A 27,574-nucleotide genomic window follows, 5' to 3' on the forward strand; every position below is an offset into this window, starting at 1 on the left:
ATGAAAATTATGTGGAAAATAATATTGACGATAAAAAGATCATTATTGAAGTAAACACAAAGACAAGGATGTTTTCAAAACAAAATTTTACACAATTGACTGAAAATTTGATACTTATATTTTAAGGCAAATGTATTATCAATCGAGATGGCTTCGGGCGCAGTTTGTCGTTGTTTTTAATGCCACTTGGGAGACTCAAGCCCCATTCACGTAGCCAGCATGAGTTTAAAGCAGAAAGGAGCGACTCCTGAGTCAATGAGGCCCCTAAATGAGAAAGAGCCCGACTTGGGCACGCTGTATGGTAGCACCACCTCTACAGTTTATAGATCTGGAGAATAGGTAGGAAATCTCCAGCAACACTATGCCTGGTAACTGTTAGCGACCGACCATTCGACTTTCGGACAAACGGAATCAACGAGCACGTAAGTTATATTTAAAAAAAAAAAAAAAAAAATATTTCAGCCTTTTAAAATCCTGTACAAAATTGATAATTATTTTTGTTATCGTCCCCCGTTAACGAGATAAAAGGTATTTAAGTCTCCCGAAATTTTAAGAAAAGTGGCAAATTTAAATACTGGGCGAGGGATTGAAGGTACCAATTTCTCACAGACGATTTCCTCGTCTGCGTGTGGCAGGACATCCATATCTACAGAGCGTGAGAAAAATGTCTGTCCCCATCGAAACTCGCTAAATTTGGAACAACGAGACTCGCTTTTCTTAAAATTCCCATAGGCTTTAAAATCTCATATATCGACAACGGGAAAATATATTTGCGTCCAAAAACATGTATCACAATGTTCTTTTGATCGCTACTTATTTAGATTTTTTAATTGCAACACTGTCATGTTGTTTCCTGATTAAGGGTAGGGAGATTCAAAAGCTGCGCTTCCTTTTAAAAGAACATTTTAAAGCTATCATAAGCAATGTTAGACAAAGGAGAGGGACAAGGAGGTTCCCCATTTGTTTTTAGTTTTTAAGGATACATTTCTTTCGCTATTTTACATCTGAGATAAAAGATAAAAATACATAAATACTTTTTTTTGACAATGATAGTGTCAGATTCAAAAACATTTCTATTTCGATAATTATCGACAACAAAACCGTTTGCTGACAGGTTCTAAAGACATTTTTTTTTAATGTAATATTAATTAAAAATAAATCATGCCATATATCATGCGATTCCTTTATAATATTTTACACGATTCATTCTTTGTAAAACAAATAAAAAAAACATCTTATCCTAACACGTTTCTTACCTTCCATACGCAAATGGAACATTATCTCTGCCAAATCACTCGTTGACCGCGCAATTTCTAATGTGAAATACCGACTTGGAAAATATTACGTAAGAATGAATTTGACCCCCCCAACCCAAAGGTACGTAGAGGCTTTTCCAAACCCCCTTCCCCCTCGGCACCCTTACAAATTTTATGAATGGCCCCTTATAGTCTATTATTTTCATTGAAGATAAATTAGCATAAGGTAATTTTATGTTCTTCAAAAAATAAATGAACACCCATGTAACAAATAGCACTTATTACAGAATTTGTCTTTTGCGCAGAAATAAGTTCAATCCAAAAAACGGGGCTTTTAAACTGCGAAATGAGCATGCAATCGCTGATTAAAACGAGTCTGATTGAGGAGCATAACGTACTCCTCGAGCGCAGCGCCATCTGGGTTTTCATCAGATCTGACCTCACTTTTTCCCCGTCGATCGGCACACTACTCTTTCTATAGCACCATCATTGGTGGATGCCATTACCGTTCGACGGAAAGTTTCCCCACCAGATGGAAGCACCTGAGCTCTTTATTGTCTAGCGCTCAACACCGCCGAGGCACTTAATTTTGTCAAGATTATTCACACGTAAACAAATACTCAAGGAATAGTTTTCCTGCTCCATAATCATACGACACCTGAGTCGATTTTCTTTATCTCGAAAATCCACCAAGTAGAGTCAGGTTGTGACTGTTCCTTCTTCTTTGAGTGGAAGAGGCCTACGCTTGACCCCTTATTTTCAAACCTGTAACAGTAATAAGTAAATCTGTAGGAATTTTATATACTAAATTTTAAAATAAAAGGAGAAACGATAGATATTAGACAGGGAATCTAATGTAATGAAAAGAGTTCACAGTACTTTGCGGCTAAAAGAAATCCCCAGTTTCGTTTTTATACGGGAGTTTAAAATATGCGTCTATAGACAATAGCCTACCTCTTATAAGTTAATTTCCGATCCGCAAAGGCTTCACTTATTTTAATGGGGATGAGGAAATTGCAATAACGATAGCTGCCGTTGTGTTAATCTGACCAGGAAACCACACGATCAAGGAAATTCGAAACAAATCCAAAAGGATAGCACTTGGAAGAGCATCGTAAAATATGTTTGTGGCACAAAATTACGTGCCCTCGTGGTCCCGTTATCGAAATATGAGATATTAAAGTTTGCCGAAATTTTAAGTTAAGTCGCCAATTTTAGCGACTTTCTTTCGGAACTGGAATGTACGGCGCGAATTCAACATCTGCATCTGACAAGACAGCTCGTTGCCATTTTTGGACAAAATGCGTGAAAGATGTTTTAAGTAAATCCTTTACTCAGGGGTAACTACCTAGAGGTGGGGGAGTCGTGGCACAGACTGGTCCATTAAACTTTTTAGGGAGTTGTTTTTAGGGATATTCTTTTCTCGTCTGAGGGGTGTGACTTTTGTTTTTGTGAGGCTTTTCAGGTCTTGGGGGAGGGGGGGTAGCACTATCGCTCTTAAAGGAAATAGACTCCCCTGCTTTACTTGTGTGTGTTAAAGTTTAGAACCACTATCAAGCTTATCAAGTGGAAAGTTTTTCCAGAGAAACGATAACTTTAAAACAAGATTAAACTTAAACTTTATCTTATTATTGGTGATGAATGCAGGCCCACCACTTAAAGGGGTCAGGAGGTGGCAGTTAATCCTCCTGGTATTTAAAGAAAAAGTAGTTACATGTAAATGCAAAAGTATGGTACTATGATAGGGGTGGGGGACGCGGGGGAACGCCGTCACCCGAAATATTTTTTTTAATTGTAAAAACAATGCAAATATTATGAAATTAATTTTAAACCACGTTCTTCTCTCTCTCTCTCTCTTGGCGAATGCCCTAAACCCGAAGGTGAGTTTCACCAAACATTTTTTCCAACTATAGCAATGTGTATGTTTATGTCGCTTTTCGCTATAAAAAGCATTTGCCGTGGGAAAGTAAAGTCTAATGTCTGCATTTTTTTTTTTTTTTTTTTTGTCTCTTTCTGTGATTTAGCGCCTATTAAGCACGAAAAGAATGTTATATTCTAACGTTTCTCTTTATGGAATCCGATATATATACGCAACTCTTCAAATATATCAAAAATTCAGTAAAATTTTGAAGAGACGGGTTGGATAAAGTATATTTTTGTATTTTAGTGGATTTTAGATACTTTAAGTATTAATTAAAATATTATTGATGTAATATATTTTAAGTAATTTCTTAATATTGTTCTTTTAAGTATCAATTATGAGTATTTCTTTTGAGTTCTGTGCAAAACTAATTTGTTTATGCTATGCAATATGAATTTAAAAAAAAAAAAACACTTCCCATTGAGAAATTGTATTTAGCAGATTAATGAAATACAAATAGGAGAAAAGGAAAATAAAAATTAAAGAACCTGTCGAAAGGGGAAAAATATGCTACTGACTCTGAAAAATATGATACTTAACAAAATAATGCTTAAAAGATAGAAAATAGTGGCACCAGGAACAATTCATCAATTTAAGTCTTGTACAAATATTGCAGCGGTCAAACTCCTTCGAAAAGCAAAATTGCAAAGGTGTTTCAAATGGAGGCGGCCGAATTTGTAATAACCCAGATTTGTACTAGGCATACTGTATCATGCCCAAATATTGTGGTGCACTAATCTGATAATGAATAAGTGATTGCAGTTTGATTGAAACAAAACTTGTATAATTTATTCCAGTATTTTAAAAAATGAATAAATAACATGGAATATGTTGTGCATTTACGTTATAGCCACTTTTAGCTGTGTTGACAGGTTTTGATCGGACGACAGGGGTTATAACGAACGTCGATTATATTAATAGTTTTTAAGAATAAAAATATCTATTTTCATCTATCAATGATGTACCTTTGAAGTGCATATTGCACTTCAAAATTATTGAAAAACTATTGAAAACTAACTATTCGTTTACTCAGATCATTTAACCCCTGCACCACTTAAGAACTTAATTTTTCTTTCCAATTTTAATTGAAAATTAAATATTTTTCCTCGCCGGTGGTCAGACAATAAAAATTCATGAATTGATAATAACTTTTTTTTTAAACTGATAATATAATCCATGATCATTTTATTTCAACATCAAAGATTATCCATTTTATTATCTATATATTTTATGAGCTCAAATTACCCTGTTTTTTGTACTTATTCACAGTAATTCACCTAGATTATTAAGAAATAAAACCTATTTTATTAACAAAAGTTCACACTTAAAATACAGTAATATTCTGAAATGTATTATTTTCATGAATGGAATTTTGAAAATTTAGGTTTAATTTCGTTCAAAGTTGTCGTTCCTCTGGATAAAGCTTTCTACTTTCCACCTCATGAGTTCGATGGTGATTCTTTAATTTAACACTCACAAGTAAAGGATTAATGCAAAACATCTTTCAAACGCATTGCAGATGACCCAAAATGGAAATGAGATGCATTGTAAGATGCAGACGACGAAATAGCGCTGTGTTTTAAATTTCTTGCCAAGTCTTTAAATTTGGCGACTTTCCTTGTGATTTCGGCAGACTTTATGACCCCATATCTCGGAAACAAGAGGACGAGGGCGAACAGTTAATGGGTCAAAAAAATGTCTAAACATGCTCCTTCGAATGCGACCATTTTGAACTTTTTTCATGATTACTGAAGTCGTGTGGTTCCCTAGTGAATATTTCTTCACTTTCCAACTAAACATAATGGAACTTATTAAAGGTTAAGCATCAAGTTATGACAATCCCATTATACTTTTCAACAAAGTTATAGATACTGTAGCTAAATTATACCGTATCTTAATCTGAACACATTTTGTTTGTTTTAAACAGTTTGAAAAATTTCCTTACAGAGAAGATTTAATCATGTACAGATCCTGAAAAAGCATTAAAACTCGGTTTGGACAAATTTTGTTAAAATTATGTTGAGGAGATTTCATTTATGAAAATTTTATTTTATCGTTTAAAGCCATTTTAGAACCAAAAAAAAAATCAAACCAAGGAAAGTTTATTTGAAAAGGAGTGCACTTTTATGCTACATAAAACAAATGAAAACAGTTTCGATATTCCTAACCCTGTTTACCTTATTGAAGTATCCTTTCTCAAATGGATATAAATGCAGTATGTGTCATACTTTTTAAAAGCATTTTAGCAAAACAGAAAATGTTTCTTTATGTCACTGCCCTTTAATTAGCTTGTCTATTTATGAATTTACTTAATTATAAAAGAACTTCCGAAACATGCAATTTTTTAAACGATCTTTTTACGTTGTTATGAATCACTTTGTAAAAAGAAATTCTAAATCTTTATAGAGCAGTAAATTACTGAAAACCTCGGAAGTTGAATATACGTTTATGTCATTAAAATCCTACATAAATAAGTTACATATACAATTAAATATGAATAATTTCATTTCTGAATATAACTCCTGCCCATTCGAGCTCTTAAATGTGTAAAGCAAGCGCAAGAAAAGAATATAACTAAATCTTCATACATGGTATTAAATGTCTAGTGAAAGACTATTTTAAGATTAGAAAGATTAAGTGGTGTCTAAGAATTGACTTTGAAGATGGAGATTTATTGACTTTTATAAAATTACTGTCTTTATCAAAGCGTAAAGATAATTTTACAATATCTTGCTAAGCTGAATTTCCCTTAAAATCAAATTAACACTAAACCTTATTACGATGCAAAAGCAATTTTATTTTCCTTTACAATAAATATAATAGTCCTTAATTGTTTGTATAAAATGTGCACTTAAAAACTGCAATTTCAAGAAAAGTGGATAAATGCCTATGGGAAAAAAATCAGCCCCTTAAATTGACGAAAATTCCAAACATTCCTCAGTCAATATTTCCTATAATGATTAAGTTTCATTGTAGTTTCAATTATAAAACTCTTGCAGTATGCTAAAATACATTCTTTTACTCGAAATTGTTTTCAATCTTCCACCAAATGCTAATGGCTGCAAGTAAGCTTTCAATGTAGATGGACATTTTTACCCCCACATTTACGTGAATATTTAACACTAACGATACCCGCACGGTTTTGCCCGTAGTAGAAAACAGAAAAGTCATTTGGTTCGCCTGGACAAATAATGAATGATGAATTTCGCGCGGATATGCTATATTAAGTTGCTCGTCTATGTTACGGTAATTTTTTCGTCCATGTTATGATAATTCGCCTAGTGCAGAGGAATCAAATTTAATAATGGTGGTAGAAATGAAATCATAGAAAAAGAAAAAAGTCGAATTTTTGCACACCCCTATGCTACAAACTAATTTTGAGCCAAATTTCATGAAAATCGGCTGAATGGTTTAGGCGCGTCACAGAGATCTAGATATCCAGATTAAAATTTAGACTTTCAGCTTCATTATTAGTTAAGTTATTATATGGTTTTAAAATATAAATTTGTTTAACCTGGTTCAATGTATTTAAAACAATTAATCTTAACAAAATGGCATAAAATTTTGAAATTAGAAAAAATCATGCCATAAATAATTGGTAAAGCATAACTTAATGCATGACATAAATATTACACATAACACCCTAAACCGCCCTAACGAATAAGTTTTCCAGCGATAAATCTCTTTCACAAACTCCTACAAGAGGAACGCTACAAACGAATCACATCTTAAAGCACGGATTACGTCTAATTGGAAAGAGAATTAAAGTTTCGTCCTTTCATGATGGAACTCTCAAAGGTAAAGCCGTAGCTGCTACAGTCCCAAGGGAGAAGATTTGTCTTCCGCGTATGGTACCAAATATCACTTCTGAAAGGCAGTAGTTAAGCGAGATGATGCAGAAACATTAAAATATTTTGCAGCTTACAACTCAAATAATCTTGATTCTTGAGAATAATAGAGTCGTTGAGGGCTTTATACAAAGTCAGATTGGCAATAAGTGGAGAATCAAAGGACGCAGTCTGAGTATGCATACGTATAAACCACAGGTTATTTCTCAACTTTTTTTAGAGACTTGAGAATGAACTACAGTAAGCTCCCGATTATCTACGGAATAGGATGGCAGGTAAACTCAGATTAGCAAAAACCGCAGATAATACAAATAATAGGCAAAAAACGATACTAGTGTATACAATATCTAAAAAAAATATGAATAACACTCGCACATACAATTTAAATTATAGCTAGAAACCATAACGTTGAAAGTAAAACATAGGTAAAAGCCAAAAATGAACACAATAATAGGTTTAAAAATCATTTAATGACTATAATATTAGTACTGCATACCGTTGAAAAACTTTTTTGAAAAAACCCGTGGATAATCCGAACCGCCGATAATCGCGAGTTTACTGTATACACTTACGTAAAAACTACAGTCATAATATGTTGGGCGTCATTTATAAGAATTCGTTTTACGATAAATACGAGAAAAATATACGCGAATTAATAACGTCTGTATCAAGGATGTCGATAGTCTATGTCTATGAAAGGGGATATGATTCAATTGGTTCAGTGTATTAAAACGAAAGACATTTATAGGTTATATTTCAGCACAGACGGTAAAATTAGGGATCATTGTTTTGAGCTTTTCAAAATCCAAGCTCATTTTGTAATGAATTATAAATTGCTACAGACACTTGTTTCGTTGTTACAAGGAACATCTTTTTCAATGCAAAGAAGTGTGAGTTTTTTGGATGAAAAGTCATGACTTTTCATCCATTTCGCTGCATTGAAAAAGGTTTTCCTTGTAATACCTAGTAACACATGTCTGCAGAAATTAGCAATTTTTGTGCATCAAAACGTTGGTTAGTTGATTCATTCAATTTTCAACACAAAGGTATTGGTTCGCTATAAGAAATTATTACTTCAACAAGGTCTTAGGCATTTGCGAGTGCTCTTCTGCTGTGGGCAGGTACAGGGCAATAACTACAATTTTTTTTTATTTTTTTTATTATTGTTTTTATCTGTTAGCTTTATTCTGCAAGATTACTTATTTTGTTCCCGCAAAAAATAAAGCACGAAAAAAAAACCCGTCAAGTTCCAGCATTTCCCTATTGTTAATATGGAATACACATATATTAAATAAATATACACGTTTCTGCTCGAAAGCTCATTTCTGCAGATACTGCCTTTTACCTATCCACGGCAGTCTTGATTTTCCTTAAGCAACAATAAATGAACTTGGACCAGTCTAGCTGAGTCCAGACCCTGTTGCCGGTCGTCAGCTTCGCATTTGAAATGGAATTTCTGGAAGTGCTTCAGTTAGGAAGAGTTTGTGATGTGTTTCATTCAGTACAAAATATTTTAAGTAGGAGAGTTTTGTGCTTCAAAATGTATTGCAGGTGGATTTTAAGCCACAAATATTAATGAACAGAAAACATTAAGATCTGTCGATACCGAAGTAAATAAAAAATGTGCAGGAAATCTAATTTCATATGTTAAAACATAAACCTAATTTGCTTTACCGATTTTAAACCTTATTTACCTTCGCTATCTCACCTTAACCCCTCTGTTAAGAGTTAAATATGTTTGGCGAAACACCAAACTGGTAATTTTTATGATTAAGCAATAAACTAAAGTGCTAAACTTCCAAAAAGGAGTAGGATAACTAATGGGAGTGCAGCATTATTGGAACAATTCAAAATATATTTCCAGCGTAGGAATATAAACCAAGAGTAATTTGTAATACGCACCATAAAAATGAATACCATATTTAAATAGCATGTTATACACGCTTAAAAGCTATTGCTAGAGCTTGAAACAGAAAATAGTAAATTAAGACCTGTCCATGTTCATGAAGAAAAGCTAATTATTTTAAGTTTTATGCAGTTGTCTTCTAATAAAACATCATGGTATGATGATCGATCACAGTTAACCTTAAATTGCATTTGCAAATAAGAAGAGAGTTCTAAAAACATAATAATTATTCAAAATTGTTTTCATGTCGCACACGTACGAATGAGCTACAAGGCACAGCACTTGAAGCATTGGGCATCATTCCAAAATATACATGCTGAACTTTCAGACAAGAAATCTCCGACTAGTACTTGCACTAGCAAAAACATTAAAAAATGGTTTTTTTTTCATCATATATATGAAATATGTGGAAGTAAAGATATTGACATTTTAAATAATACAAGATGAAGTTGTTAGAGAGTTTATTCAAAATAAATGAGATTATAAGAAACTCGACAAAGGATTTACGCGAGTGAGCTAAAAATTGCAGAAAATGTAAAGTAAGGTATGATATGCAAATGATTTGAATTGCTGACTGGTAGCACATGCGTATGCTAATCAGCGCCCTATGAACGGCGGATCGAATCGAATATAAATAGACGGCTGTAGCGAGGCTTGTATGATTATCGGTTGTTATATGCTAGAGTAAACGTTAACTGAATCTTTACTATGCCTCTTCGACGAACGAAAGAGAAATTTCAACAAATTTCTGAGTTTGAACGGGGCAGAATCGTTTGCCTTCGTGAAACTGTATTGTCTTATCGTGCAGTTGCCGCTCGTGTGCAGCGTAACAGCAGCACAATCATGCGTGTTTGGAAGCAGTGGACGGACGAGGGTCGGACAGCTCGGAAATCCGGGAGTGGACCCCGAAATGTGACGTCAGCTCGCGATGACAGACACCTGGTGCGTATGGCACTGACGGACAGCACAGCTTTTTTTAGACAATTGGCAGCACAGTGGTCAGCAGCTACAGATGTTTCATTGTGTGCTTCATCAATTCGGAGACGTCTGCTGCAGCGTGGGCTGCGCGCAAGGATTCCTTTATACAGGATTCCTCTCACGCAAAACCATCACCACCTGCGGCTAATATGGGCCAATGTGCATAGGAGCTGGCGTGCTCATTGTCAGCAGGTCATCTTTTCTGACGAATCCCGCTTCAATTTGTGGCACTATGATGGCCGAATTCGTGTCAGGCGCTATGCCGGTGAACGGCACATTTCGGAGTGCATTATCGAACACCACAGTGGACGAACACCCGGAGTTATGGTCTAGGGTGCCATGGAGAATCTCATTTGCTACGAATTGTGGGCAATTTGAACAGTATCCGATACATAAACGAAGTTTTACAGCCCCAAGCTATTCCGTTCCTGCAAGGATTTCCAGGGGCTGTATTCTAGCAGGATAATGCCCGTCCACATGTCACCAGGACTGTCAAATCCTACCTTGATTCGCAGCAGGTACAGCTTCTTCCTTGGCCTGCATATTGCCCGGATATGTCACCGATTGAACATGTGTGGGATTTCGTTGGGCGGCGTCTCGCTCGTGATCCTCGTCCTGTTGCTTCGACGGACGAACTTTAATTGCGCATACAAACAATATGGGATACTCTTCCGCAGGCAGATGTTCATACTTTGTTTCACTCCATGCCGAGTCGTGTGGCAGCTCTTATTGCGGCGCGTGATGGCCACACAAACTACTAATTTCTATCTCTTTTTATTGTTTGTTTGGTTTGAAAATCAAATCATTTATTTGTAGCATTACCACTCAACTGTGTATTAAATTTCATTCAAATATAATGCTTCCTTCATGGTGTTGCAATTTTCCCAAACAGAAGTGTAATAGCTTCCTTAGATAATACAATTAGAAAATATCATCCTAACCCCTTATACCTTATAATATGGGCTTGTATAAGTACTACTATATTTTTTAAATTTTTGGAAAATCTTATATAAATTTTAAAACCGGCTTCGAGAAGCAGTAGACGGTAGTAAAGCAACAACTGTATATAAAAGTGTACTTCCGAAAAAAAATTCAGGAAAATTTGAAGAATACTTAAACTTGGCGTTTGCAGATATAAATAATAAGAAAATATAAGAAAAAATACGGTGCAGAAATTAAGTTCATGTATGTCAAATGGCAAAAATTTTAAAAAGGCTATATGAAACTTAATAAACTTCAAATTACATTTGGAAACACTTCACAGTGAGTTCGTTGCAAAGTCGAAGAATTCTTTGAATATTAATTTAAATAATATGAAAATCGAAAATTCTTTAAAATGAATGAGCCACAGAGGCTCCGTTATAATCATTAATAGTAGTATTTATTTATTTTGAAAATAATTTTTTTATCTTTTATAATCTTTGAAACCGGTTAAATGTTTCCACGGTCTGGTGCCGATCCGCCAGGCCACCTTTTGAAAACCGCTGACATAGAAGAAAGTCTAGAAACAATTGTACTTAAAACATTTGAAAATGCATCCAAAACGCAGAGCTTTGCAATGGAGAATTCGTCTCAGAAATATCAGTTCGTAGCAGTGGTGGTCAAGGATATTTCCATCTCTGGAGAAAAACAAATCTTGTCGTTGCAGCCCCTTAATGAGCACTTTAGGGAGCTAGGAAGGTACTGGTTGTTGTCCTGGTTGTTTCTTTATCCCTGAATGGCTTCTGACTGTGAAACAAGCTACAAGGACTTTAACGGAAGGCTTATGTATAATTGGAAACAGCCCTAATGAGCCTTAGAATCCCGTAATGAGAGCAGAGTGGACATTAAATGTCGGAAGGCCTGAAGGAGCGAATGCGCGGCCTTTCAAAAGTGACTTGTAAAATCTACTCAGAGGAACAATTACGGGATTAAGGATGCTGACAGAATGAGAAGGACTTAATGATTTATTTCTGTCTTAACAATACCAGACAAATGGTTCTTGAAGAGTTAAAGCGAATTTCAGGTTGCTTTTTTAGAAGAGGATATTCCAGGTAAGAAAGTTAATAAGCTGTGTTGTGCTGATAATTTGACTGAAAAGATGAGAAACATTTCGTGTGTTTTGCAAGAAAAAAATTTTAAAGTCCTACTCATTTTTTTCTCTCCCTCTCTAAACAAACGAGTAGAAGAAGGCACACTATGAAGAAAAAGTAAATAACTTTAAAGTTGAAGCCGTAAGAAGCAAATAGGTATGAGTGATTGTTTTCAAGTTTTTCGTTTAACTCTACACAATCATTGTGGTGTGGTTCTGTGCAGAAACAATTTGTCTAGATATTTAAATGTTACTAGCACTGATCTCATTATTTTGAGTTTCGTACATTTATAGTTGAATTTGTAACTAAATAAAAATTACATTTCAGATCGAATATTTTCTTCACCAGCAAATGAGATACGCAAAATACTCCGATTGGGCAGATAATTCTACATCCATCAAGTTTTCAGTTTTAATTTTCCAAATTTCTTTGAAAGAACAAAATTTAGATGTTTTCTGTAGCTAATTTGGAGTCTAATGATTTGCTTGTTACGAAAAATTAAGCAGATCGTGGTTATATTTAATTTTGTGTATAAAATTGTATCAACTTGCATCTTTGCTTGTGTGTATAATGTATATATATATATATATATATATATATATATATATATATATATATATATATATATATATATATATATATATATATATATATATATATATATATATATATATATATATATATATATATATATATATATATATATATATATATATACAGTCCCTGGCCAAATTATTAGACGCAACATAAGATTTTATGGAAAACGATAATTATCAGGTGATGCTATACGGCTATATGGTTTTTAAGATGTACAATGTATTTTTATTTTACTTACCACGTAAGTAACGTAACACCAATGAAACATCGTACATATGGAAAAATATATATTTATTAAAGCTTGAACAAAAGGGACGAAAATGTAATGAAAAAATAATAATATTTTGTTGAGCCCTATTAGCCGCTATATGAGAGCTTTAATTCTGCGCGGCATGCTATCAATGCAAGACTGTACTGTCTCATGCATTTGAGGATGATGGTTCCACACATGAATGATCTTTTCTAAAAGTTCGGTTTTGTTTGTAATCACATCTTTAGCCACTTCTCTTTTCATCAGCTCTCACACATTTTCAAGTTGGGTCGCATCGAGGCTATTACCTGGCCAATCCAACAGAGGGATATTTCGATGAATCGAAAAAGATTTAACGGACCGTGCTGTGTGGCAGTACAATACTGCATATAAACTCGTCGAAAACATTGTTTTTCTTAAAAAACAACGGTGCGCGTCTAATAAATTTTCCACGGACTGTATATATATATATATATATATATATATAATATAATGATCAAAATTGATATAAAATATTCTACATTTAAACAGCGCAATGTTGCAGCTAAAGTAGTTAAATGTATTGAAAATATAGTAAAGTGTGTAGTTTCACATACACGGGTAGCACAGAAAAAAGTGTATGTAACAAAAAGATAAACAAAAATAACAACAACGAAAATGAACATGGAACGTTAAAAAAATAAACTAGGAACATTGAAAACAAGAATTGATGAAATCATGGGTATTAAACTGCTGCTACGTTTACGAAGAGCTGGAGCAGCTGGCATATTAAATATTCTGCAAGGTTTCTGTGCGGGTCAGTATCATACATGCAGCAAAATTGATTAGAAAGTAAAAGTATATGTATTTGAATTAACGAACTAATATGTGTAGCTACTTATAAGGCTTAATATAGAAGGCAGGAAAATTATCAAACGTTATATATGTTTATTTTTTGGATATATGCAATAAATTATATATATGTAAATAGTATGCTTATTAGTAATATGCTGTCATGTATTACCAACCCCCCAGCTCTGACCTGCAAAATGAAAAGAAAAAAATTACATACCACATGATTTCAAACATTTTGTCGACAACAATGTCTATGTCTAGGTATCCATTTGCCAGAGACGAAAATCCGATGCCACGCCAATCGAACAGGTCGCTGGGGCAGGGCATCCAAAAAGCACCTTCCTGTCGAAAGGATTTCAGCACTCTTTATCATCAAAGTTACCCAGTTACACTGTTGCCAAATCGCAGTTGTTTGGGTGGAAACTAAATCTGTCCTTGTTGAAGAAAAGATTTCTTGAACAAATTAAGATAATAAAATGTGAAATTGGCAGGATAAAAATTGTAATAGTAGAGATTTGCAGCAAATTTGAAGATTTGTTGGACATTTCTTTCAAAATTGTTGATTCTAACCTTATTACAGATATCTATGATAAAAAAGATAACTTCAATTTTTACACAAAAAGTATGCCACATTGGTACAGTAATTTACATAAAAAGATCTTCATTAATATTATAATTGGACAGCTAAGCAGATTCTTTAAAATTTGTAGCAACAATTCTCAATTTAATAAACAAATCTTCAAATTTGCTGCAAATCTCTACTATTACAATTTTTATCCTGCCAATTTCACATTTTATTATCTTAATTTGTTCAAGAAATCTTTTCTTCAACAAGGACAGATTTAGTTTCCACCCAAACAACTGCGATTTGGCAACAGTGTAACTGGGTAACTTTGATGATAAAGAGTGCTGAAATCCTTTCGACAGGAAGGTGCTTTTTGGATGCCCTGCCCCAGCGACCTGTTCGATTGGCGTGGCATCGGATTTTCGTCTCTGGCAAATGGATACCTAGACATAGACATTGTTGTCGACAAAATGTTTGAAATCATGTGGTATGTAATTTTTTTCTTTTCATTTTGCAGGTCAGAGCCGGGGGGTTGGTAATACATGACAGCATATTACTAATAAGCATACTATTTACATATATATAATTTATTGCATATATCCAAAAAATAAACATATATAACGTTTGATAATTTTCCTGCCTTCTATATTAAGCCTTATAAGTAGCTACACATATTAGTTCGTTAATTCAAATACATATACTTTTACTTTCTAATCAATTTTGCTGCATGTATGATACTGACCCGCACAGAAACCTTGCAGAATATTTAATATGCCAGCTGCTCCAGCTCTTCGTAAACGTAGCAGCAGTTTAATACCCATGATTTCATCAATTCTTGTTTTCAATGTTCCTAGTTTATTTTTTTAACGTTCCATGTTCATTTTCGTTGTTGTTATTTTTGTTTATCTTTTTGTTACATACACTTTTTTCTGTGCTACCCGTGTATGTGAAACTACACACTTTACTATATATATATATATATATATATAGTTGAACCCGCTTATTGGAATAGCCATTTTGCCACGAAAAAGTATTCTAATAAGCGAAGCATTCCATTAACCGGGATAAAAGTAACACATTACATTGGTTTGGTACATTGAATATGTATTGTAATAAGCGGGATATTCTTTTAACCGATATTCTAATAAGCGGGCTCAACTGTATACACACACACACACACACACACATATATATATATATATATATATATATATATATATATATATATATATATGGGAGAGAATTTACGATTTTATCCAGATATATATTTATACAGAAAGAAAGAGAAAACAATAAAATTTATTATTTTTCCTTTTTTTTTGACATCAAATTGGAAAGCTGATAAATATTTCTCAAAAAAAAATCATCATGATGCAGACAAAATTCTTTATGTATCTTACATAAATGAATTGCTTTCCGTTGACAAACTTAAAAGAATACAATGCACTCAATCCCATTTTATATTTACGTCGCTGGACTCGGAGCACCTCGCGCTCAATTATCCGAACTACAATAGCAAAGCCCAGTACGCCCTAAATCTCAAAGTGCTGTCATAATGAGAATTTCTTGAGCGCAGTTGCAAGACCCGAAGATTTTGCTGATTCTTTCTTCACCGCTGAATAGGCTGAGGTTGTGGAACAGGTGACTCGTAACTTTACGCATGGCTCGAGTCTAATTGGAGAAGATCTTAACGATGCTTGGCCCTTCGTAATGAGACACCGCAGGCTAGAGTAGACATTTTCTGAAAGGATACTGCAGGACATATGTTAAGAGTTCCTTACGTGACTCGGGAAATCTTTCGAGGGGTCAATTAAAAGTTGCGAACACACTTTAAAATTTGAACGAGTCGACCTCGTTTTCGTCAATGATTATCGAAAAACTTTTTGAGTGTTGATGGATTTTGTTTCAACTGGAAATTGTTCTAAAAGTTTCTCTTTTTTTTGGCTCAGTTTGTTTTAATTGTAGAATAGTTTTCCAAATGCAGTCGTTCCAGTTCATAACGAAGCCGTATATAGCGAGTTATACCTACAGCATAATGCCTATTCCTCTTCACGTTTTACTACGTATTTGCGACTAAAACGAAAGTTTTATTTTATCCCATCGGCATCGCTAAAAACGCGTGTGACTGTAATGTCATGAAAATACTGAGTAGGTATTTAAATATATTTCTCTACATTCATAAATCGAATGCATTTCAGTTTATTTTTGAAAACAATAAATTATTTTTTAAATTAAGAATAAAATTTTACACAATATTGTAATAAAAACAATAAATTAACATAAAACTTTAACAATAATTTTCGATATAATTATGTTTTAACTGACTGTAAAAGAGTAAATTAAACAATTGAAAAAGCAATTAGTTCAATTTTTCAATAATTTCTGCCTTAGTGAGTTTTCAATGCATTTGAAACCGAAAGTCTCAAAATACATTTAGTCAACGGCTTTGTAAGATTTTCTTGCTGCAGAAAGCTACCAAAAATTTCACAAATTGTATGCGATTTTCATGAACAAATATACTCGTTCGAAGTAAAATGTAATGCAAATTGTTATATTATCCAGGTTGTAAACTCATTTGATACACATGTTCTATAGAACTACTGCTCTGTTTTTGTGAAGCACTTTTTGTACTTGAAGGAAAAAACTACACGTGATGTAACCTGTAGTAAGATTTTGCTTTTGGAAACATATCTAGGTCTAGAGTATAATTTAAAATCTATTTATCAAAGCTTCTCTTTTTTAAGAAAGGGAGGCTGAGAATGATCATAAAAATGCCTTTGCTAATGCAGTTAGTTAGAAAATTTATGATTTCTTTAAATTCCGCACATTTTGCAGTTAAACGACAAAGAAATATGAAAAAAGTAAATTAAGATAATCTAAAAATTTTGTAGTTATCAGCTTAACTACAATCCGATTTGAGTTTAGAATTCAAAATTTTCGTTTAAATTCTTTTTACGAAATCAAAAAAAAAAAAGTCATCTAGCTTAAAACCTGAATCTGCTTCCTCACAAAAGGATTAGATCTTTCGCACTGTCATAGTTTGCTTAGGTCGATTCCAGTTTCTCATCGGGTAAAGCAATTCAATGTGTAATGTTTCTTTGGCTGCAAATTCTAATCCACCATAAAGTTAATATTTGGATTTTTTTTTTTTTTTTTTTTGAAAAATTCACTTGTATAGATGACGTACAGGTACAAACCAAAAAAGACCTAAAATTAGTGTTGAAAATTTAATATTTATTATTTGCAGCTGTAATGTTAATGGTCCTACAATTGGAGCTCGCGACAAAAATTCGTCACGTATTTGGAAATAAATCTTCGAGATCTCGTTAATGATAAACTTTAAAAAAATAAATATGTTGAATTAGAAAAGTTAATTTAATTCTCATGCTTTTGTTATTTTTCATCAAAAACGTTACTATTGGCTTAGTGTAACAAGAAACTTTTCATGAACCTTACAGAAAATATTTCAAGTAACTTCCTATATAAATAGGTAATGGATTGATTTTATTAAATTGCTCTCCAATTTCCGTCAGCTACCAAACTATCAGCTCTGCTGAAAACATTTTGAAACTGCCTAACCAAAGGCTGACATCAAATAGGCTCAAAATTAGAATTTTTTTAAAAATCTTAAATCGAACGTCTTTAAATGTCTTTAAAGATATACAATCACGCATTTTTGCGTTGAAAAAAGAGTTCCGTCCCCGAAACACATGTCTACGGTTTTTTCTTCCTGTTTTACAAATGTGTGCTCTTCCATGCTGTTTATTGCGCTGCTAAAACCGAAAGATGTTTCCGTAACAAGCTTTTGTCAATGCAACAAGACAAAAGAAAACATCAAACAAAACATGTGAAAAATACAGTAAAAATAATGAGATACTAAGTAAAAATAAATTGCTCCTAAGTAAAAGTAAATTGTACTACTAACTAAAAATAAAGTGCTACTACCTAAAAATAAATTACTACTAACTAAAAATAAAATGCGACTAAGTAGAACTAAAGTGCGACTAAGTAAAACTTAAGTGCTACTAAGTAAAACTTAAGTGCTACTAAGTAAAATTAAAATGCTACTAAGTAAAATAAAGTGCAACTAAGTAAAACAAAAGTGCTACTAACTAAAAATAAAGTGCTACTAACTACAAATAGAGTGCTACTAACCAAAAATAAAGTGCTACTAACTAAAAATAAAGTGCGACTAACTAAAAATAAAGTGCTACTAGCTAAAAATAAAGTGTTACTGACGAAAAATAAAGTGCTATCAACTAAAAATAAAGTGCTAGTAACTAAAAATAAAGTGCTACTAAGTAAAAATAAAGAGCTACTAAGTAAAAATAAAGTGATCTACTAAGTCAAAAATGTTATACAAATATTAAATACATTTTATGCCTTTTTATTCGACGGGAAACAGAAGTTCATATGTTTAACACGATGTTTCACATGTTCATTTTCATTATTAATTTAATTACCTTATTTCATTTTAAGTGGATTGTCTGGACCCGGATTGTTCCGACCATGGCGTTTGCGTGTCAGGCCTCTGCGTGTGCCGGAAAGGTTGGAAAGGGAACGATTGCAGTGATCCGGACACTGACGCATTACGATGCTTACCGGATTGCTCGGGCCATGGACAATTTGATCTAGAACTTCAGAAATGTATATGCGATGAGCAGTGGACGGGAACTGATTGTTCACAAGGTATTGTAGACATTTAGTGATATCTATATTTTCAAAAAGTACATCTTCATATTAGAAATGTATACTCGATTCTGATAATCAATGTTGGTCAAATGATTTAACTCATAGTACAATTATTTAATGAAATCGAAAGCTATTTGCAGACTACAGTTTATTTTATGAATCCAAAAAGCTCTCAGTTTCGTTTTTTGAGCACATATTGCAATGTCAGTACTTGGTGAAGCTACCTTTGGTTTTTAAGACTGTCAAAGGTTTTCGTGGAATCGAGCTGATTTCAATATAATCTCTTTCAAGTTAAATATGAAAAAAAAATAGTTTTTTAAATTTTATTCTAAAATAATTAAAACCCCAGTTTGAAATGGTAAGAAAACAATACAACGAAGGAAACATTGATAACATTGATATTTTTCTGAACTGATAATATTACATATATTGTTGATACTGATGGTACTTGAAGTGTAACCCCTGACAGCCGACTACCACTACCTTGTACACCTTTTTTGGTTATACAGTCCAAAAACATAAAAGTGACCTTCAGATAAAGATGCTATTTCATCACTTTTCTAAATAAAAAACTTAGTTAAAGATGTTCGACGCCGATCGTTAGCATTTGTCACCGATCAGCCTTTGTCAGGAATCGAGCCTACGCCCTGAGATCAGGAGCCTTCTACTATACGCAATACGCCAATGGACAGCTGTCAATTGACTTGGATCACATGCAAACTCAAATATAGCCCTCATGGCAATTAAAAATTTAAATAAATGTGCTGAATTTTGTTAAACTTCGACATTTTATGTAGACAAATGTAAATCTTTAATGCATCAAAAGCAACTTTACTATCAGAATTAGTTTTAAAATAAGTGCATAACAAGTTAAAGAAGCCTGTTTTGAACTTCACTCTATGTACTCCAAAGGAATAGCTTGAAAAAAAAAGGTAATCATGGGTACATCTCGAAATTCCATTAAAGCACGAAATGTGCACAGACTAAATATTAAATGATAAATAAACTTCAAAGTTCTGCTTGCTGAGATTTAAAACTTTAAGATTCAAATAATCGCACCTTTTCTGGGCTCTATTTACATTAGAAATTATTTATGACGAACTTCGAGACAAAGTTGTAGAGCAGTTGTGTGTAACATTCTTTGAAATTGCGCCAAGAGCGAATAAATAATTTCTAAAGCAATGCAAATTAGTTTGCCTAGTTCAAATTTATACAAATCGGAAGTCTTGTCTGTACTTTTGCGTGGTTCTTCCAAGCAACAAATGACTCCACGTTCCTGAAAACTGTTCGAAACTCCAACATGAAGAAAGGTTTGCGTAACTGGGAAAATCATGTGATATGACGTATATTGCGTGCGAGGAAAGATGCATTTATGTAAAATGTGTGCATTTTACAAATACAGATTTTTATTGCGTTTCAAGAAAGGCAAGGAATAAGTTATTAGACATCAGTTCCAGTTTGTATTGCACTTAGATGTGCAGGTCTCTTTGGAATGCACGGCATTAATGTGAATAATGAACTGATTCAAAGAAAGTAATTCGTAGTTACAGTGTGTTAAGTTATGTTTTCATGGTAACTTTGATATACCGTTTCTCAACTTCTATCCACCCCATTCATTAGTTAATAATGTTAGTTCATCTAATGAAAATAAAACTGAAAAACTTCTAACGTAGGGTAGACCGGGGCACATTTACACGGATTTTTTTCAATGAATTTTCTAATTTTTAAGTTTTAACTTAGGAAATTTTAGACATGGCGATTTTATGAAACAGTTAATGGAATCAAACTTCATATATTCAGTTGTTGCTCAGTTTGTGTTTTTAACAGTTAAAAAAAATATTTTTGTGTCCTAGTCAGTTGCGTAAACTTGCCTGGGACACGAGGCAAGTTCACGCATATTTATTTTGACACCTAAACGAGGTTCTGTTAGTGTTTTGAATATAATGTCTTACCATCGTTTAAATAAAGCAAATTTATTACAGACTGAATATTGTATAAAGTAAAAGCTGAATGGGGCATGAAGACAGCCCTACATGATTGTAACCTATACGATACGAATTTCTAACTCAATTAAAAAATAAATGGTGATCTTCAAAACTAAATAGCCTGAAAATACTAAACAGGTTTGAGACAGTTCGGAGCGAAAAAAGCGTCACGGCCCGTTTAGAAGTAAGACACCGTAAGAACGTGCGTAAAGGTGCTCCGACGTCAACGCGTAAACTTGCCCCGTCGCCAAGTTCGGATTTATTTTTTACGTGAAAAAATTTTTTAATAACATTTCAGTTCATACAAGTACAATTCTTAAAAAATGATAAAATTCTGCTATTTTTTATACATTTGTTCTTTCTTAACTAAGTATTATTTATTCACTATAAGCTTCAAAACGTTCAACACAAAAATTACTCAACTTGGTAGAAAACATATTTTTGCATGCTAGACCGAAGCTCGATTGATGTTTAAAAACTTGTGAGAAAATGCTAGAGAGCGTATCAATCTGTTATGACTGTTGACACTCCAATTCTAATTTGTTTTGAAAAACGGGCACTGCGTAAACGTGCTGGTAAACGTGCCTAAAAAGGCTGGTAAACGTGCCCCGGTCTACCCTATAGTGAAGTAGTTCAAAACTAATAAGTAATAATTTTAAAAGCAATTCAAAATGAAATATTTACACTGGGTAACAGTGATTTTGTTGACTTTTATCAGTGATTTTCTGTCCCGGAATCCAAAAATTATCTCGGCTTTAGTTCATCACATGAAGTTTTAAGCAACGTATTGCTCAAAGAGACTAATTCACAACATAAGTTGTATTTTATTCGTGTGTGTTCAATACAGGGGCACATATGAATAATTGAAGACTTCTTCTTTTTTGAAAACTGTAGAAATATATCTTTTTTTAATCTGAAAAAATTAAACGATGCAAAGAAAAGACTATTCAATAAGTGAACCCCTTTTCTCTAATAATTTTGTATTATTTTTTTGATAAATAAAGAAATGAAAAACAATGTTCGCCTGAGTTCCTGTTCCCTATCTGTGTGTTTTAAAATGATATCGATCTCATTCAAAGAAACCATTCTTTGTTGCAGTACATTAAAACTTACATATGAGTGGTCCAGGAAATAGAAAACTATGTCAAAAAGGTATGCACAATGTACAAATGTGAGATCAAGTGTGATACTTGTTCACGAGAAAAAAAAATGTCTGAAATACTTACCATTGCATTGACCAGCAGCGTAAAAATGAAAATAGCATGCTCGTGTGATTTAAAGTTTTAATCAGTATTTATTTATTCATTTGTCTGAAAAATATGAGCAAAACAAAGGAGGGAAAACTCCATTTTCCTCTTTTTGTAACTCCAAAACCCAAGCCTTTACTCTTTTTTTGTCAAATTATGAGTTTTATTATGTCATAAATAATGCAATCTTCACATGCTTTAATTCGACATCAATTCCTTACTACTTACCTCAAAGCAATAAATTTCATATTTAGTCAGTAATTTGATGGGCAACAATTTAAATGGGAACTTTTCTGCATTTTCTGTCTTAATTTTCCTTCCAACGGATAAATATGGATTTCAAAAATTAGATGACTTCATTTTATCTAAAAATTGAAATAATAAAATTATATTATATATATAATTAATGTATAATAAATATAATTATCTCTTTCTATCGGTTCAAAAATTAATCAGTGATTTATTTTCCCCGAGAGAAGTAGATTAACAAAGAACAAAAGATACGATTTAGAAACCTCCTTATTTTTCAAGACGGGAAAATAAAAATTGCAATCAGTAAAATAAAACCCACAGTTAAGGCTAGGCCAACATTTCAACTAGCTTAACCATAAATACAAGGAAGGCGATGAGAAGGAAGCAAATTTTTGACTTACATTTACCTTGTACGTTTAGGACATTTTTAACCATTATGGTACATATCGAACTTTGGTTGCTTGGTTACAGAATGTTTAATCATTGGATATGATTATTTTATCCTCAAAACTTGACATCAAATGGTTTGGTCTTTAAAATTCAGAGGACTTTCAAATTTGTAAAAGAAGAATTCCTGCGTTTTCTTATTGTCAAGCATTCAATTTTTCATATCTTTATGGGCCCAAAGCCACACACATAACGTTTTCGAAAATGATACCGTGACAGAAATGAGTTTAAAATGATATCTAAGAAAGAACGGCTGAAAAAAGATCGATTTTATCCATTATTTGTACATTATGTCTTCAGAAAAGGACAAAAGTATTGATGCATGATTTATCGTATTTGAAAGTGGATCTAGCTCGATCCATCTACAAAACAGTCTATTTCAAATGCACTTGCGCATTCATCTCTGCCAATAACAAAAAAAATTTATAAATTACTTTTGCGTGTTGTAGATTTTAGGGTAAAACCATCGATGAAAATTTAGAAATGTGTACAATTTATCTGTTATAAATTATATTATCGTCTTTTTGGCTCAAAACTCAAAGCTCGTTACATTTTTTTTCGTGGGTAGCCTTACGCATAGCTTCGATAAAGAGATAACCTGTCAGCTATTTTGATGCCATTCATATGAGGCAGTGAGAAGCTAAGAGATGCAAGTGGTTTTTTTTTAATTTTCTTATGAAACGCATTTAAAGTTCAGATAATAGGAAGGCTTTTATTGAATTTTTTTCTTTTAAGTCATGCCATATAGCAGCACCCACCAGAGCTACTAGTACCATCTCTTGCCCCAAAGCAGAGACCAGGTTCACTTATTATTTGTACTGGTTATCTCCAAAACTTTAATCTTGGCATTTGCATTCCTTTTGCTTCTGATTGCCTCATATATGTTTGGCAGTATTAACTGTTAGTTAGGATGTCATAGTTTGTAATTATTCGCTTTGAATACCAAATGGCTAAGAAAGAAACTTAAAAGTGCGGTAACTATGCCGGTATAATAGCTTGATCGTTTTCTGGTATCAAAATGGCGGCGACGAGTCGACTTGAAATCAGAAGATTCTAGGTGACTAATCCGTCAACATAAAATATTCAATGAGAACACTAGCAGTACATGTTCGTTTAATGCGTTGATCTGACAGTCCAGTGACCGGACACTAGCAATTAACATGGAATTGCTAATTGAGGAAGTTCCCTCCTTGTCAGTAATATGTCTCATTCGTACAGGTAGATCTAGATTAGTACTACCATCTATTGGTGGTGATTTAAGCCTTCTCAATTTTTCAAAGCGTCGGGTTCTGCTCGTTCAGGATGATCGTGAGAATAACTTAGGAAAGAGCAGCATTTTTTTTAACTCTTTCCTCCTGACGTACATCCACAACATCGTCGCCCTCAAAGTAACAAAATGACATTTCCTCATACCCAACTGTTTCCCTGAGGTAACGTTAAAAACAATAATTTTGGAGCGATAAGAATCTTAACTAATTGTTCAATTTTAGCGTATACTAATGCCCGTACTATTTACAGTTAAACACATTTACGGCATAAATTGCATTCAGTATGAAGTATTTGAGAAGACCATTGGAACAATTGCACGAAAAACGGTCATTTTGTTCCAATTTTTACGTGGCAACTCAGAAGTTTCATGAGAAAGAATGGTTTAAACGGATAATGACCAAAATTTGGTAGCTTAAATCACACAAGTTTGTGCTATTTCTTAAGCAAAGAATTTGTTCATTATCTTTTTTAATTACTTCTTTTCAATAGTTTATATGCGATGTCAAGTGAGGGACAAGTTGACGGCTTTTTCAAGGAGTTGCCTAATACATAATTTTTTAAACGATTTTAATTATTATTTTTCAGCAAATGATATGTAGGTATTTCCTTTACATTGGAGTAATAGCTTTGATAACCAACAATTTGTTCTGTCATTGCTATATTTATAGAGCAAAAATATTAACTCATTTAAGCAGAAATTTACAAGAAGTTGACTTTAGATGCCCCATACAAAGCAAATAAATAAAATTTTTAATAAAAAATATTTAATTTTAAAATGAAAGTCTCAGGAGTACATGTAGTTATCAAAATAATGCAAACAGTTGGAAAAAATTTTGAGAATCGCTACTCTCCCCTAAATGTTCTGTTTATAAAGGTGCCCTTCTAACTCTAATCACTCACACTGGGGAATCCAGATGCTGATTGAGTTCTGTGGTCACTTTTGCTGCTGTTGTTCACTTTTTGGACTTTACAGTCTGCTTCAATACCCGTCGACCTCTTTCACTGAGCTTCTCTTTCCGGCCACTATTTTGCTTTGCCGAGCTTGTCTTACCGCGCTGGGCGTATGCTGTCATGACTTTAGATGCTGTACCTCTATAAATGCCAAAACGTTTAGATGTTTCAGTTGCACTTGCTCCAGCTAGACACGCTCCGACAATTTGGCTTCTTTAAAAATTTGAGAGGTCCGACATTTAACGCGCTTGAAAAAAATCCAAGACATCCAGAACTTCCGTTAAACTACCATATACTACCAGAATATAAACATTACTATTTATGAAAAAACTAGATATCTAGTTTTGTTCTTTACTACTTTCGAAGCGCATTCAAAAATACCCCTTTTATTCACAGGTGTTTCCATTATTTTCATAACTACCTGTACATATTTGGATTAGATGTAAAGATTTAAAAAGCTGCTTACTCTTATTAATTAAAAATATTACAGCAAAATATTGATGAAATTACAGTCTGATTGTCCTGCACGGGACGATGAAGAGAAATGTCCAACTATTGCATTTCTTTAATAAAATTTCAGTGTGGATTTTCGCTCTTTCTTAAGTTTTTAAGTAGTTTAGAGCATATAGTCTATTTTAGAGAATCGCAGTGCGTTTACAATAACCTAAAATGTCATTAGAATTTAAATCATACGCAACATAAAACTGATCAATGGTACTGCTATGATGGCAGTTAGAATCCAGGAAAACCTTATCTGCAGCGAGCATTCATTTCCCTTATGTTACGCTATATGCCATTAAAAGCATAAGGAATCGATCCATTTACTTCATTCCATTGACAGAGTTTTGCTATTAAGCATGGTGCAGCACAGCTGATTGTGGCGGCGAATTCTAACAAAGATGGGGGGCAAAGAGCGTTCTAATCATTTCGAACGAACAGTATATTCGGTACAAGAGAATCAATCACGATTCCAAGCGGATTTCGTATGTACTTTCGAACAGAGCCATCAGGCTTAGGCACAGTCTGCTCCAAGCACGCATTAGTTTAACTATATCAATAGCTAATTCGATTGATTTTAACTCAATTGATAATTTAGTGTTCACTCGTTTAAACAAGCCGATAATATTACATTAAAGATTAGCCTAGTAAAACACTAAAATAATTGCCTTAGAGAAGTTCGTCTGTTTTTTAGCCTCTTTCCCGTTAAAGTAAAGGAAAAAGGATAAGAGCATGAAAGAAGGCCTAGTGTTCCTTAAAAAATATCGCTATAAAAGTCAAAAATACATAATATACTTGAATAAATATCGAAAAATAGAAAATTCGAAATTAGGGTTTTCGGATGGAAAAAAATGTCTGTCGGTGAGCCAATAGTCTGATTCGATCAAACGTTTTCTTAAACTAAAAAGTAAAATAAAAATAATAACGCATAATAGGGTAAAATTTCCGAAAAATGAAAACACGTGTTTCAGAGTTACAAGGAACCCCTTTTTAAATGTAAAATTAGTGAGCTTATTGATCAAAAGACATCAACTCTATGCAGACACCTCATTCCTTTATTTTACTTTTTGATTTAAACATTTTTTTCGTTTGATTTTTAACAATTAAAAAAAACTTAACATTACTAACTACGGGGAAATTTAAAGTAAATATAAATCTCGAGCTTAAAGTCGAATTTGCTTCAAACAACTTTGTGAGAAAAAGCTCTTGATATGTGTAAAAAATTTCTTTTTGATTTGAGGTTTTTTTTTTTTTTTTTTTTTTGCTTTATTTTGAATAGTTAAAGCAGATTGAACAATAGTGCTTACGGCAAAATTTAAGGCAAATATAAACCCAAATTTAAAGGCAGATTTGCTTCAAACAAACGTTGTTGGTCTTTTTCAAAAAAAAAAAAAAAATGTATAGAAAAAATCTTTTCGATTTGGAAAATTTTTCGTTCAATTTTGTACTGTTCAAAAAACCTTAACAATCGTTCCTACGGGGAAACTTAAGGCAAATATAAACCCTGATATATTTACGGATGTGCTTCAAAGAAACTTTTAAGGAAAAATCTCTTGATGGAAAAAAAGATATAGATAAGGGTTTTTTTAAATAATTTTCAAATAACTTCTCCGCAATAATTCTGTACTTAATTATATAATTAGTAAAACTATTTCACCAAATATGTCGGTGGTTTAGAATATCAGCTTCTTTAGGCGTGTCCCCTAAATATTCAACAATTCACCGAATTTATTTCCCTTAATTCTGTAATGCCCTTAATATGTAAGAAGAGCAGGTTTGTGGAAAATACGATTTTCGAAATTTTCGTTTTTTGGCCCAAAATATGAAAGGAAAGTTTGCACTAGAAAGGGAGAGGTAGTTAGACTTACTTTCAACTTTTCTTCGCAAATTCTTAACCAACTTAACTATAATGAAGGACAAGAGGATTTCTGTACGCTTAATGGGCTTACTGATCTTAAAACCTTTCTTGGTGAAAACTTTTCCATCTCCAAAGAAAAGTGACGAAA

At 33.1% G+C, this 27,574-nt stretch overlaps 1 protein-coding gene across 1 annotated transcript in view; it reads left to right on the forward strand.

Moving 5' to 3' along the window:
* The window catches only part of LOC129216635 (teneurin-m-like), a 210,043-nt gene that overhangs the window by 45,533 nt on the left and 136,936 nt on the right, over window positions 1-27,574 (forward strand). The window contains exon 9 of the mRNA XM_054850851.1: window positions 18,707-18,916. Coding sequence (XP_054706826.1) covers window positions 18,707-18,916 — 210 coding nt within the window. The remainder of the gene's footprint in view (window positions 1-18,706; window positions 18,917-27,574) is intronic.

This window comes from Uloborus diversus, chromosome 2 (genome assembly GCF_026930045.1).
Source record: "Uloborus diversus isolate 005 chromosome 2, Udiv.v.3.1, whole genome shotgun sequence".
NCBI lineage: Eukaryota > Metazoa > Arthropoda > Arachnida > Araneae > Uloboridae > Uloborus > Uloborus diversus.